At 44.0% G+C, this 13994-nt stretch overlaps 1 protein-coding gene across 12 annotated transcripts in view; it reads right to left on the bottom strand.

The window, feature by feature from the left end:
* The window catches only part of gramd1bb (GRAM domain containing 1Bb), a 132585-nt gene that overhangs the window by 18054 nt on the left and 100537 nt on the right, over nt 1-13994 (bottom strand). For 7 of the 12 annotated variants that reach the window (XR_008573050.1, XM_054793198.1, XM_054793206.1 and 4 more), the window contains 7 exons: nt 13691-13714; nt 11149-11169; nt 10095-10118; nt 1779-1863; nt 495-598; nt 304-399; nt 151-231 (listed from right to left, as the gene is read on the bottom strand). Coding sequence is in view for 11 of the 12 variants with exons in the window: in XM_054793198.1 (XP_054649173.1) it covers nt 151-231; nt 304-399; nt 495-598; nt 1779-1863; nt 10095-10118; nt 11149-11169; nt 13691-13714 (435 nt within the window). In the remaining variant the exon portion in view is untranslated. The remainder of the gene's footprint in view (nt 1-150; nt 232-303; nt 400-494; nt 599-1778; nt 1864-10094; nt 10119-11148; nt 11170-13690; nt 13715-13994) is intronic. The other 5 variants (XM_054793202.1, XM_054793203.1, XM_054793204.1 and 2 more) reach the window with 3 other exon arrangements.

Here is a 13994-nt window from a genome sequence, read left to right as displayed (position 1 = left end):
TGTTTTTAAATTATTTAAAATGTTTATGATTCAGTATTTTGTAAAGCATATTTGACAAACTAGTAAATGGTAAAAGTAAACCATTAGCATTAGCATGATGTCCTATGGTAAATATGTTTCAAAAGCCAACAAATGGTATCAGTGGCTCACCTTGTCGAGCAGCGCATTCTGCCACAGTCTGAACATCATCATGTATGTCCTGTCTCTGGCTCCGAAGGAGGTGAAAAAGTGCTGTGAAGAGTGAACGGTACTCGGTATGGATGTGTGTCCAATGCACAGCCAGCCATTCTACACAAACCTCACCTTCTCATTATCAGTGCAGACCTGGATGGCGTTGGGAATTAGGCGGGCGGTCTTCTCTTTCGTCATCGAGCAGATGTCCTTTAATCGCACCGTCAGCTACATGCAAGCAAAAGCGACACATACACACGTACTGTGTGCTATCATAGGCAGTTGTGCCAAAACAGTGGCAGGCGGAGTGCTAACAAGCATACCAGTGTTTCCCAGCGGAAGATGTTGCTATAGAAACAGATCCAGTTCTCAGAGAGGTAGAGTCGTCCCTGCAGGAGGATGTCCCGTTGCAGAGCACAGGAGTAGTCTGACACATGAAGACAGGACGCACACCATCCATTTTTTATACGATCATCAGCCTAGATAAGGGGTCTCAAACTTGCAGCCTGCGCGCCATTTGCGGCCCGTCAAGTCACATTTTGCAGCCCGCGACTTGACAGGAAACACTACTGTAAATGCGGCCCGCAAGCTCTAAGTCAGGGATCTCAAAGTCATGGCCCGTGGGCCATTTGCAGCCCGCCGAGTCACATTTTGTGGCCCGCAACTTGTCTTCAAAGATGACTCTAATATGGCATGCGACAAGCCAATGTTAGTCGTAGGATGCACACATAAGCCTACACTGAACTAAGAGTGATTGAATCACTTCAAAATGTGGTCAAAAAATCCCTCCCATTTTCTATACTGCTTGTTTTCATTAGGGTCACGGGTAAGCTGGAGCCTATCCCAGCTGAATGTAGCAAAATATAAACTGTGAAATTATTTCTTTCTTTCTTTCATTCCCCCATTACTGTATCAAGATATTATTCTTATTGTGAGCCATGTATCGCGTGTCGTATCGTGAGGTACCCCGAGATTCCCAGCCCTGTTCCCAATATTTGATGCGGCCCAGCCTCACTCAGACTCTACCTCCAGCGGCCCCCAGGTAAATTGTGTTTGAGACGTCTGGCCTAGATTGTCCAAAAAGGTCAGGAGTGGGAATTGCTGTGTGAACCACTACACTACCAACGACCTGAGGGTTTCATCACCAAAAGAACACAACCGTTCCCCCGGGTGAAATTGTTTTTGTTGTTGCTGCCTTTTGTTTTTGCGTTCTATTCTGTTTTCTTTCTGTCTGTCCCCTCTTAAGTTAAGCTTGACCAAACACTGTTTCATTTTGAATTGCTCACCCTTCTGCCTGTCCCCTCTTAAACCAAGCGAAGGCAGGTAACGTTGCTATTGTTGCTGTCGTTATCGCTTCTTGTTAGCTATTTTCTGCCAGTCCCCTCTGAAACTAAGCTAATGAAAAATTACATTTTATGCAGATTTGAATAAAGGTGCAGATTTTACAGAGTAAAGTTACAGTTAATGTCAGTTTTTTTTCACCAAATGGCAGTAGTCATTAGTACCAGTTAATAATAATGTTGCATAATAACAGTCAAACGGGAAGACACATCATCTTATCGGTCGCTTCCTGAGACGGCCTCTGCGTGTCACGGCCGTCCACTCACCCACAATGAGTCTCTCTGTGTCAGGTAGATGCTTGAAGAGTTTCCTGAAGTCCTCATTGCGCTGCTTGTATGTGGGGCTCAGCACCTGCAGGGACAATTCAAGTGAGAGACACATATACAAACCTCGCGCACACACACACACACACACACCCCCACACACGCACACACACACACACACACACACACACAGACATACAAACAGGTGTTGTCTTTGCTATGCGGCCCTTCAAACCTTGTCGAAACCCTGACTAAGACCTGCTTTGTGGGATTTTGACAAGAAGTGAGATAGACTCAATGGCGAAGAGAGCTGCACATAAAAAGCGTCATGTTGACATGGCAGGCTGCTTCGGGTCATTCAGGAAACATGCTGTGAGCGTTGGAATGAGTTGCATTTTCAGCTTGGCATCAACAGAGCAAACTACATTGCTCACAAAATTAGGTACACCTGCTAATGACCGTTGCAACAGCGCAGTTTGAATGGACATGCTTTGGCAGTTGTGTACAAAGTGCGGCCCAGGGGCCATTTTCAGCCTGCAGCCCCTTTTTAGTGGCCCATGACATATTACAATGAGATGTATTACACTCGTTTGCTTGGTCACCTATAAGACAAAGAGTTCAGACAGCTTAATATATATTGACCCCCTCTCCCCCATCTGCATTTCCATCAACGCATCATCAATCGCCTACGTCCCTCCCTCAGCCCCCATACTACCTTCTTGTTGACAGCCTGGTTATTGATTATTCATGATTGCTATTGATTAGTGCACTTGATACTGATTAGTGTACTCTCTTACAAATCATCCCCAGAACCCCTTCTTTTCACCACATCACCCCCATCTGCAGCACCTCCACTGGCTTACCATCACATCTCGAAATGAATTCAAAATCCTTTTGGATACATTCAAGGCCATCTACAAGCTCACAACCCCCCCTGTCTTTCGATTGGATCTTATTTGTTTGTATTTCATGAGTGCGTTGCTGTTATCTGTGTCCATGCATCCGTGTCAGTGGCCAATCAAATGCATTATTATTATTATTATTATTATTATTATTATTATTATTATTATTTTGTGTACCCCGCCTGTCGCCTGAAGTCAGCTGGGATAGGCTCCAGCATGCCCCCGCGAACCTAATGAGGATGAAGCGATATAGAAAATGGATGGATGGATGGATTATTATTATTATTATTATTATTATTATTATTATTATTATTATTATCATCATTCTGGTGGTAATTTGCACTCTAATGTGTGTGACAAATTAGCTCCACTAGAGGACAACATGCAAAAACCATGTCTTCCAGTCTACTGCAAACTACCACCACAATAATAAGTACACTCCATCAGACAACGCCGTTATGACTACAACTTGAAAACGGTTTGACCAAATCATCCTTTTGTTGCCTTTAGCAGGCAAGAGTGAGAACAGGAAAACCCCCACAATATGTGTCATTTGTGCACGGGCTGCTCTCACTGTCTTTGCCAGATGTTTTCCTTCATCAGGAAAGCTTGAGGAAACAACAAAAGCTGTAAGTCATGCGGTAACAAAGGAAGAATATGCTGTACTCTTTTGGATCTGGCCCGTGGGAAAAGCAGGACATGGGAGGGTTGGAATGCTAGAATATGTGCTTTTCTGTGCTATATGCAAATGCCAAAGCAGACAACAGAAGGCTTTAGTGTTCAGATGGCAGTGGGTCATAACCGGGCTAGCGCTCTATTTATCTCTTAAAAACGGAATCAGCACAGAACTTTGCTGACGCTTTCTAAGTGGCCGATACAGCCAAACACACCATCAACTTCCACATACATTTCCTCTCCAGCAATAAAAGCAAGGGGACAACTTACTGCTGGGATCTCCTCAGAGTTCCAATCAGATTCCTCCTGGAGGTCTGAGGCGGCCCAGCCCCACTCCCAACCCCACTCCCCTCTCGCTGGACCCTGAAGAAGCCACCCCGCCAGGGCCTCATCCAGCTCCAGCACAGCCTCCCAATCCGACATCAAACAATCCTCATCTAGATCCATACTCGATCCTTTCTGTCTCATGGATAGATGGTGTCCACCCCCCTCTGCAACCCCCCTGACAGTGAAGAGCTTGTCAGTGTCGTAAAAGAAGTTTTGAGTTTTGGGTGCTGTCGGTGTGGAGAAGTGGGCAGAGAGGCACACTCCAGCCACATGATCCCTGCGTCTCTCTCGCCGTCTTTCTTTCACACACAGGGAGAGGAGTTACGGCCGTTGCCCTCGAGTAACCCCAAGCAACAAGTCCTTTATTATCATGGTTGTAGCTCCCCCTCCCTTGTGCACCACTCCTCTCTCTCAAACTCCAGGAAAGTGTGTGAATTGTGTGTGTGCGTGTGTGTGGCGCTTCCCAGGTCTGCTGAAATGTGACTGCTTACGACCCCCAGCACCTGAGACAAGAAGTCAAAGACCAGCTGAGGAAGTTTAGAGGAGAGAATGTGAAGTTTTAAAGTGTGTTGCACTGGAGGGTTGAGTCTGGCCAAAGTGATTGAGTTCCAGAGAACAGATGTGAGCATAACCTCCAGTTACCTCCTCCTGCAAAACAACACCATCAATCATGAGAAGAGCCACAACTGGGCTGCCAAACACCAACATGCAAAATGTAACTGATGTGGAATCACCATTCCCCCCAAACAGAGCAATAGATATACAAAACGAAGGCTGGGCTAAAAGTAGTAGTAGTCACAGTTGAAAAGGTCTCCTATTCTGCAGTGTCAGTTAAAGTAACATAAGATAAATCGATCACTATGACGGTGGACACCTTTGTTAAAAAAACAAAAAAGTCTTCACTACACATCTTAAAATAAAGCCTGGAGTGCCTCAGACGTGGGAGCTTTACATTTGATCATTTGTTTTTTTTCAGCAAATAGGCAAACTAGCATGATGTTGCTGTTAAAATGTGAGTGTAATTTTAGCACTGCAGCTCACGTAGCTACGCTAGCGTTGCTAACATTTGTGTCCTCCTGTCCCACTCCCACAACGTTACGTTGCTATACATGATATACAGTCATGGAAAAAATTATTTCTTTCTTTGGTGTCTTCGTCATTTTAATGCCTGGTCTAGTGATGACTACAAAAATAGCCATTGAAGCAGTGATATTGACATTATCTACTGCCATGATAACCACTTCAGTTCTGAGCTATGCATTGAAATCAATGAGACAAAGGGCGTCTAATCATTGTTTCCATGACCATATGGGATCTATCACTTCGGACAAGTGCAGAGTACAGTGCATATGTGAAAAGTGGATCCAAAGCACAAAAGTGCTCCTTGGTAGTAGGGTTTACTAAAAGCACTTTCAAACTGCCAAAATGTTAGCCTGGCCAACACTCTATTGTGGGACTTCTGAGACTTATTTAAAGTGTCTGTCAGCAGAGTAGGGGTGTAAAACCACCCCCAAAACATTGGCTTGTGTCACATAAACACTACCAACATGGAACAGGGGGACGCAATTTTCCATCTTTGGATGAAAAGCTGTAAGAGAGGGGGAAATACACCTGTTTGAAAGGGTATTCAACTCTGAACCAATGATGTCCTTTTCCGTCCGAACGTCTGGAGCACATTTATTGGAACGCACATGCGCATGAGTCTTATTTATGTCTTAGATGGCCTTTTTTCTCTGATTATGTCTGTTGTATTGGGTAATAGGAGTTTAAAGGTGACACTAAGGGTGTTATTTCACGTTTAGAGGGCTCTAATAATGTTAAAAACATATTTAGAAGGTTGTAAACAGGTTTTCTATGCTCTAACTATGAAAATATTTGATTTACAAAAAAGGAATCCTACTTTGTGGAAATTCACTTATCACGGTTGGGTCTGGAATCAATTCAGCACAAGAAACATCTCACTTCTTGCTACAGGGGCCTGTGTGAAAAGCATAGGCGGAAAAATGGCAGCTCTTCTGGGACGACTCTGATGCGCCCATTTTGTGGGATATGTGCATGAAATACTGCACCAGTACTCCATCCTGTGATTGAACCACAAAGCCACTGGCAAGCATGAAGCTTTTATAAAAGCACCAAACAAACAGATCAGTACACTTAATGCAACGATCGTGGGTTTCTCTCAGTGCAGCTTCCACAGCATTTTTAGCATACAGTATGCTGTCTGGTGGGGTGGGGCTTGGTCCTGCTCATGGGGTCCGTGGTCTTGGGTGACGGGCAGGGGGTGGGGAGTGTCCACCCTGGGGCTGGATCTGCCGGGAGGTGGTGCTCTGCCGGGCGCTTGGGCGTTAGTTGTCGCTGGTCTTTGTGCTTTGCTGGGCCGCTGTCTGCGTCTTTGCTTCCTCTGGTCTACGGGCTTGTCGGGGTTGGTAGTTCCGTGCGCGGGTGGTGCGCCGTTGGTTCTGGGGGTGGCTGGGTGGTCTGGCTCCCAGTGGCTGGTGCGGTCTGACGGCTCGTGTGTGCAGTGTGTGCATGTGTGCGGGCGTGTGTGTGTGTGTGTGTGTGTGTGCTTTTATTTATTTATTTATTTTTAATATATTTATTCTTTTTTTTGGGGGGGGGGGGGGGGGGATACACAGGGGTTTGCTTCGTGAGGGCTGGTGCTGGCTGCTGGGCTGGCTCTTTGGGGGGCTGATCTTTGTGCTGCCTGCCCCTGTGGGCCTGGTGGCTTTCAGACGGTGGGGGCTCGGCCTGGCTATTTGGGGCGGGGCTCTCTGGGCGGTGGAGGGGTGCCCCTCTCCTTTCATGCATTCTCAGTGACAATTACACGCTCACCCACTTGTGCACCTTTTTATATATATGAAGACATGCACACGTACAGAGATACCTGTACACACGTACATATGCACACTCGCAGTACATACGTACTTCATCACATTACTCACTGAGTTAACCAGGGTGTTATTATGTTGTTTTATTACAATACGATGATAGTTTTTACAATGATGTGCATTACAGTTATTATCATTGTGATCACTATCATAGTTCATCATTTCATGACTACTATTATGTGTGATTGTTTCAATGCAGTATTATCATTGTGATCACTATCATAGTTCATCATTTCATGACTGCTATTATGTGTGACTGTTTCAATGCAGTATTGTCATTGTGGTTGTTGATATTATTTTGTGCTTTCTGTCAGGGTCTTTATAGTCACAGACATTTGCTGATGTCGTCCTGTTTGTTTCTGTTCTTCTCTTCTTGTTGTTGCTGCTGTTGTCCTTGTCTCTGTCTTTTTTTTTGTCCCCCTCTTATCCCCGCACCCCCCTCTGTTTTCTTTTCTCTTCTTCTTTGTCCCCTCCTGCTCCGGTACGGCCGCTCCAAATTTGCATAATAACAAGCATCTAAGTCAAATAAATTGTGTATAACAGGGGAAGTGTATATCACACTTCTCCCTGGCAGAGTAAATGTGTTGAGCACTTGAGGGCATTTACATCAACAATTCTATCTGCCTTAAAGGCTGGACAGGACAAAAAAACATACAGTGTGAATAAATAACATCTTCCAACACTGCAAATATGGAAGAATCCAAAAGGCAAGTGTGTTGATAGAGGCCACGGTGGTGTCTGCCCTCCCCACCAAACAAAACATTCTCCTCCATTCTCCAGACTTCCTGCTGCTGCTGACTGAAACCTTCGTTTAAAGCTCATCGTCCTCCAATAAATCAAACAGTGAACAAGGCCATTGTTGCACCGGTGCTGCGTCCAGGTAGCCGACAGCATTCATGGATGTGGTTAACTATTAACCCCCTGCACAAACAGAGAGGGATGCAGAGGCTGGTATTGGAAACCAGGGTGGGGGTTGAGTCACCACCGAAAGCTCATCCTTTTACCACAAGAGCTTTTCATGAATATTTGGCATTTTATTGTTACGTAAGGACGCCGCATCAATGCGCGTGGGTGTTCTTGTATCGATACTCAGGAAATAGAATAAGGAAACCCAAGTGGACATGGTTTCGTGCTTTGGCTCCTCTGCTGTTGTGAACAGCAACCACATGCACTCCTCCCCACCCTTTTTTAAATTGATGTATTCCCTCTTGCTTGTGCCGCCTGAGGGGAGAACTGCAGAGGAAGTATCTACATAAAGCCTGCATGGATGGCGAGGAGAGGATAGCGTGGCTCGCTAATAATTCAGTGCTAATAGAGGTCAAGAGTGGCATATCGTGATTCCAGAAAAAAACACCGTCATTATAAAACCGCCTCTTCCTGCTCCGCCATTGCAAGCCACGCCACACATGACACACACACGCATGCATTAGGTATGTTAGTTGTAACATAATGATAGCAATTTGGCAAGGTTTAGCTGCTAATGTCAGCTATCATTGAATGTCTAGCCTATCATAGCTGCACACTGACTCCAAACTGTTGGCCGCTTTCCTGAGACTGCTTTTGTGCCTGTGCACATGCTGCGGACATGTACTGTATAGCGGTGAATTGCAATCACTTTAATTGGCCCCCCCCCCACAATTTTTACACTTGTACTTGGAATGGTGACCAATATAGACATTTATCTGTTCAACCTGTTCTTTGAAACCACCATTGATGACATGTGCTGGACGCTGCTGTTCTTCTGCTTGAAAAAAGTGTCATTTGGAGCCACAGGGGGACAGCAGCCAATGTTTGGTGTGAATGATGCATACGTCATAACCCCCCCTTGAGACCATATTCTCTTTTTAATGACTATACTTTCAAACATGAAACAATGTGACAATTTGCCAGGAATCTTTTTGTGTTGACATTCAGAACACAATCATTGCACCTTGGTGAAGGTCTTGCTGAGTTTAGAGTCTAAAGGGTGTGCTCACATTTTTCGCTTGTCCCATCACTACTACCCTGCTGTATTACTGCAATTTCTCTGACTATGTGGACTATTTCCAGTCTTAGTTGGAGTCCTTGTGATTATTTTGTAAGGTTGCCGCTGTCTTTACTGACTTGCAACAGCAGCTGCCACATGAATTAGATCACACCTTCTGCAGTCTTGCTACAATTCCTCTTCATCTGAAGACCAGGCACGTCCAAACCTTTCCCAACAAGGGCCACAAAGTGAAAAAGGGCCACTATGATGTTTTGTAAAGCAACACATGTAGATATGCTAAGAATTGATACATTTCAAGACCAAACTTCATCTCAGCTTTGTGATATCGGTGAAAAAGCATATCGTTAGTATCAACTTCAGTCTGCTCTCTTTTGCTGTTGTTTTTTTTTAAATGTTCTCAATATTTCAACTTTATTCTGACGCAATCTTTGCAAATTTTCTTCTTGTAATATTTTGACTTCATTTTGATAATTTTAGAACTTTTTTCTGACAATTACAACTTTATTTTCTTTCTCATAATATTATGACTTTAAAAAATGTACCTATTTTTTCTTTCAAATTTCAAATCTTTGCTACTAAAATGACATCATTTTTTCTTGATATTTTGACTTTATTCTTGTAAGATTACTATTGATTTTGCTGGGTTTTTGTTAAATCCTATTTGAACCTTGTTTGAAGCCCTTGTGATTACAGTCAAACTTAGTTTTCGAACACACTGCTTTTCGTGTGTTTCGGTTGTCTGCAAAAATTTTGCCTGGGTTGTATTGTACAGATTCAACATTGCACGCAACAAGCTAGTCCGTTTGCCTTGTCCTCGGCCTTCCATGGAATGGAGTGCCAAAACAAAGCAAAGCCCCACCATGGGCCCCAAGGAAGGTGAGAAACACGATTGAATTCCAGAAGGATGTCATCGCAAAGTACAAATATGGTGCCTGCATGACCGATCTCAATGTTCAATAAATTCCATCCTGGCAAAGAATGAAAGCTAATGTTGTGAAAGGCGTAAAGGCGTTAACGAAACAGATTCCATAAACACACAGTAAGAATCACCACTGTTGCATCCAGCTGTCCATTAATGAAGCGTTAATCTGCACACTACTCACGCTACACTAATTGTTACGCTGACATTAGTAGAGGGCACGTGAGTGGCATGCTACAAGAACCTGCTTGCGTTGTCCACACCTGCTGCGTATAAAAGCATCCTCCACGTTTTAGCACCATGCTCCATTGCAAATGTGATGCAAAGGCATTCAATGCGTGCCCATCGCCCCTTTTGATGCTTTGTTTAGTACACTGGCAACGCTCACGTGCTGCCACCTGTTGCGTACCGGAATTAGAACACAGCTTCCAACTGTAATTTGGGCCCTGGCACAATCCCAGTCCAGAATTTCAGATTTGGCAATCATAAATGGTTGTAGATTTGCAGCCATGTTGCGGTTTGCAATGAGGTGGGAACAGCACCGGCTGAGTGGAATGACAAACAGACCGGAAGCCACTCTGAGAGGCCAGAGCGAGCAAAAGGAACACAAGTCATGCTTACTCTCATGATGTGTTGTCTTTCATGCTGGGGAGAGAACGCACACACAGGGAATAATAACAACAACAGTAACAATAATCATGATGTAACGACAAGAAAAGAAGGAAATAAAAGGGATTCAAATAACACACTTTGTGGGAACACACTTTGGTCTTAGCGCACCGCCTAGTGGTGTCACAGAGAACTGCAGTAGTAAGACTTGTCTTTGTATTACAACAAACGTCGATTGGTCACAAAAAGACAAAAAAAAAGACCAAAATGACAGCACGTCTGAGCCAAAGTCGATTTATGCAAAAATATTGGGACACAGGTGGTGATACTGGAAGAACATTTTGGACACCAGGCCACCATATCTCCCCGCGACCCTAATTAGGACAAGCGGCATAGAAGATGGATGGATGAATGGAAGGGTCACCGCATCTGTTGTACATGTTTGCTGGGGTTTGAGGTCAGGGTCCTGTGCAAGTTCTTCCACATCAAAGCCATCCAAGTATGCCTTCGTGCTGCCTGTTTACAACTTTACATTTATGGTTGTTGTAAATACTTAAAGACAAGTGTCCCAAGACTTTTGCCCATGTTATAGAGGCCTCCAAGTTGTAGTAGCACCGTTGGTTGGACGGTAATGGAACTGTGGGAAACTACCCAGACGTGATGTGGACTAAAAGAGCTTGGGGGGGTGCAACACAAGTCATACACGCATCAAGTGTGAGCAGGGAATCGTGACGTGGAGATAAGCATCCTTGAAAACTAGAATGAAACAAGACTGTGCACATAAGCTACTCGTGCGTTGTCTGCATGATTGATTACTAGCAGACCCACTTGTTGCATTAATCCATCAATCACTAAAGTCCACTTGCTGCCCTTTCAAAGCTGTGCTGGGCCCGTGGGACGCCCAAAAGTGGTTTCTATGGGCAGGAAAGAGGGTCAGGAAGACAACTTTCCTGATGCTAAATGTCCACTCCTCACTGACACACAACACAACACACGCACGTGCAAAGAATGAAGCGTCCATCCACAAACAAACTGAATGACAAAGAAGAAAAAAAGAGACACTTACGTTGTACCAGCTTTGGCTCTTCTGCAGAGAGACAAAAAAAGAGGAAAGAGAGAGGAGAGAGAAAATTATTCCACATGTTGAGGATGTGAAAAATGACCAAGTGCTCTTGTCAAGGTCAATGTCAGTCCGATAGCGTCAATACAAGCACGTCTGTCCAGTTCTACAAGGAAATGTTTCACATTTGAAGCACAGTAAATATATCACAACATTGGCTGCACGATCCAATACAAAAGAGAATAATGCTCACTTTTCATTGCAGCGCACACTACCGACACCAGAACACGCACGTTTTATACTCCATTTCATTCAATGACGTGTGTGTCTGTCATTCATATCAAAGTCGTTTCCGTTGTGGAACAGCAGAGGGCAGCAGAGTGTCTTCATTCGAAACAAGTAGAGGTAAAAAAAAAAGATCTTCCGGTAAAAGAGTCAGTCATAAAACTAAACCAAAAGCAACCATTTGAATGAAAAAAATTCAAACCAGAGAAGTGAAACATTTAGCATATGCGATACCACTGATTTCGTTTCACCTCCGATACTGAGAGAAATTTAGGCTAGTATCGGCGATACCGATCCAATACCAATACTTTGTGCAATTTCACCTAATGTGTCTGGTTAATTTAAAAAACGAGTGTATTTCGTATCATAGCATTAAGAAGGAAAGACATTTCATTCTTTTACTGTATGAATGAATCATTCATTTATTTTGAACCATTGAGGTAGGGGGTGATATCGGCAATATACGACAACAGAAATAAGTGAGGACAATTCATATAAAATATGTGCAAATGGTATTTTAAGCAATAAGTCAAATAATAAAAAGCATTCAAATAAATGATTCATTACTACTGTAAGAATGAAAACGTCGTTGACAATTCCCACATGGCTCGTTTAAGATTGCTTCAACAGATAAACCTCAAATGACTCGACTATCTAAAGTATCCATATTTTGATTTGAGACTTGATTTCGGAGCATGAAGAGGTGGTATCAGAAGCATCAATATTTCATATCACCAGTCTGACTTTAGAGTTACGTAGTGTGATTATACAAGTTCTGAAAATATTGGAAAAAAAAGTTACATAATAATGTGTTGTTTTTTTTTAATAGCTTTTTTTCAAAAATGTTTTTTTTTTGCAGAAAATGTCAGTCACCCTAAGTAGATAATCATTCATAAATACGTGCTAGCCAAGCGACTGAGGGAACAGATGGAAATTAGCCTTTGGCTAGAATGTGCCATACAGTATTCACACATCGTGTATACTGTATGTTCAATGTGTACTGTCCCTACCTTAAAGAAATAAATCAACAGAAATGCAGTACATGTACTGTATGCTGGACCGCACTGTAACGACGTGATGTCGGTGCAAGATGGCGGCTCGCCGCGTGTGTGGCTTCACCTGGGACGACCTGGCGGCCTGCGGAGCAGCGGGGCCATGCATCATTGCCACCTGTTTCAGAGGGAGGCGGGGGCGCCACCATGACAGAAGAAGGCCTGACGACCGGGCCAAAGGCTAGACCGAGACTCCAATTCCCTCCGTCAATCCGTCATCATTTATTAGTGGCTGCATGCGCCTTTGTTTTACCATTGAAAATGGGTTTCATATGTTTTTAATACCCAGCCTGTACATTTAGCATTTAGCTTGTTGGTTTCACAGTGAACGATGGCAATTGAAGTGAAACAGGGAGGGCTCTGTATCTGCCTCCAATCTAATAATTACAACATTTATTGCAAATGTTGATACGAAATCGGAGAAGAACCTCAACGTTAAGATAGCAGGGGGGTTTGGAGCCGTGTGTCAAAAATAGACATTTTTACGGGTGTATCAGTCACCCGCATTTTCTTTGCTGTTTGCTGGGATGTACTGGATTTGTCATCAACACACGTCAGTGTGTGCATTTTTGGTCATTTAGAAACACGGTTTAACGCTCGCTGCTCGCTAGAACAGTGAGCTGACCCGAGGCCTGCCTGTGACGTTCACTGAGCTAATGCGGGCTAATCTGATTTAATCTGAAAGTGACAGAAACACGAGGAAGGAATTATACTATGAGGCCGCTCTGTGCTGCGCGAGCGTGTCTGCAGTTGTTTCTGGGAAGATTCATCTTGAAGAGTCGTACTGCTTTGTTGATATATTGGAAGAAAATCAGCTATGATGACACTGAAGGTGGAAAAACCAAAGAAATCAATTCATTTACACCTCTTGAAATATTTCCCTAATTTCATAGTCTGAAGAAACAGTGATGAGTCTGCTGAATGTCACATCTGAGATTAGCACGTTTAGGATGAAATAATAAATGAAATAAAAAAATACATTTGATTGGATTTTTTAATGCACATGAATGAGAACGCTCGTTTGTCAGCATTCACACAACTAATCACCACACTGGGATGCACGGACAGAGGAGCCTGTAGTGTCACATGTCCTGAGGAAGTGTGGGCTGGTGGTGGGGGTGGCAGGGACCGAGTGGAAGGGTGTTGGAGCAGGGCGGGAGGGGGGTAGCAGGGGTGGCCAAAAGAAAGCAGCAAAAAAAAGAAATGCTTACTTTAATCAGGTTTAGTCTGTCATACTGAAAGACAATCCAAGAGAAAACAAAGTCAGATGAGCACAGAAAAGCATTTGTACAAAAAAAAAAAGAATAATTGGGGGTAATTTGGCCGCCGGAGGGCTGATGACGTCATTGAGGGGGCCGGCGTGATGGTTGGAGGCAGGGAGCGCTCCCATTCACTGCTCTTTTATTTGGATTGCATTAGGGTTAGGGTGATCAGGCTCACGTTGCCGGGGCAACCTCACACCACGGTCTGGGGTCATGTGACCGAGGTGACTGAGGCTTACACGAGGGACGGAGG

The sequence above is a fragment of the Dunckerocampus dactyliophorus genome, chromosome 12 (genome assembly GCF_027744805.1).
Source record: "Dunckerocampus dactyliophorus isolate RoL2022-P2 chromosome 12, RoL_Ddac_1.1, whole genome shotgun sequence".
Lineage (NCBI taxonomy): Eukaryota > Metazoa > Chordata > Actinopteri > Syngnathiformes > Syngnathidae > Dunckerocampus > Dunckerocampus dactyliophorus.
The sequence above is the reverse complement of the archived record's forward strand: the minus strand, read 5'-3'. Positions and strand labels throughout refer to the sequence as shown.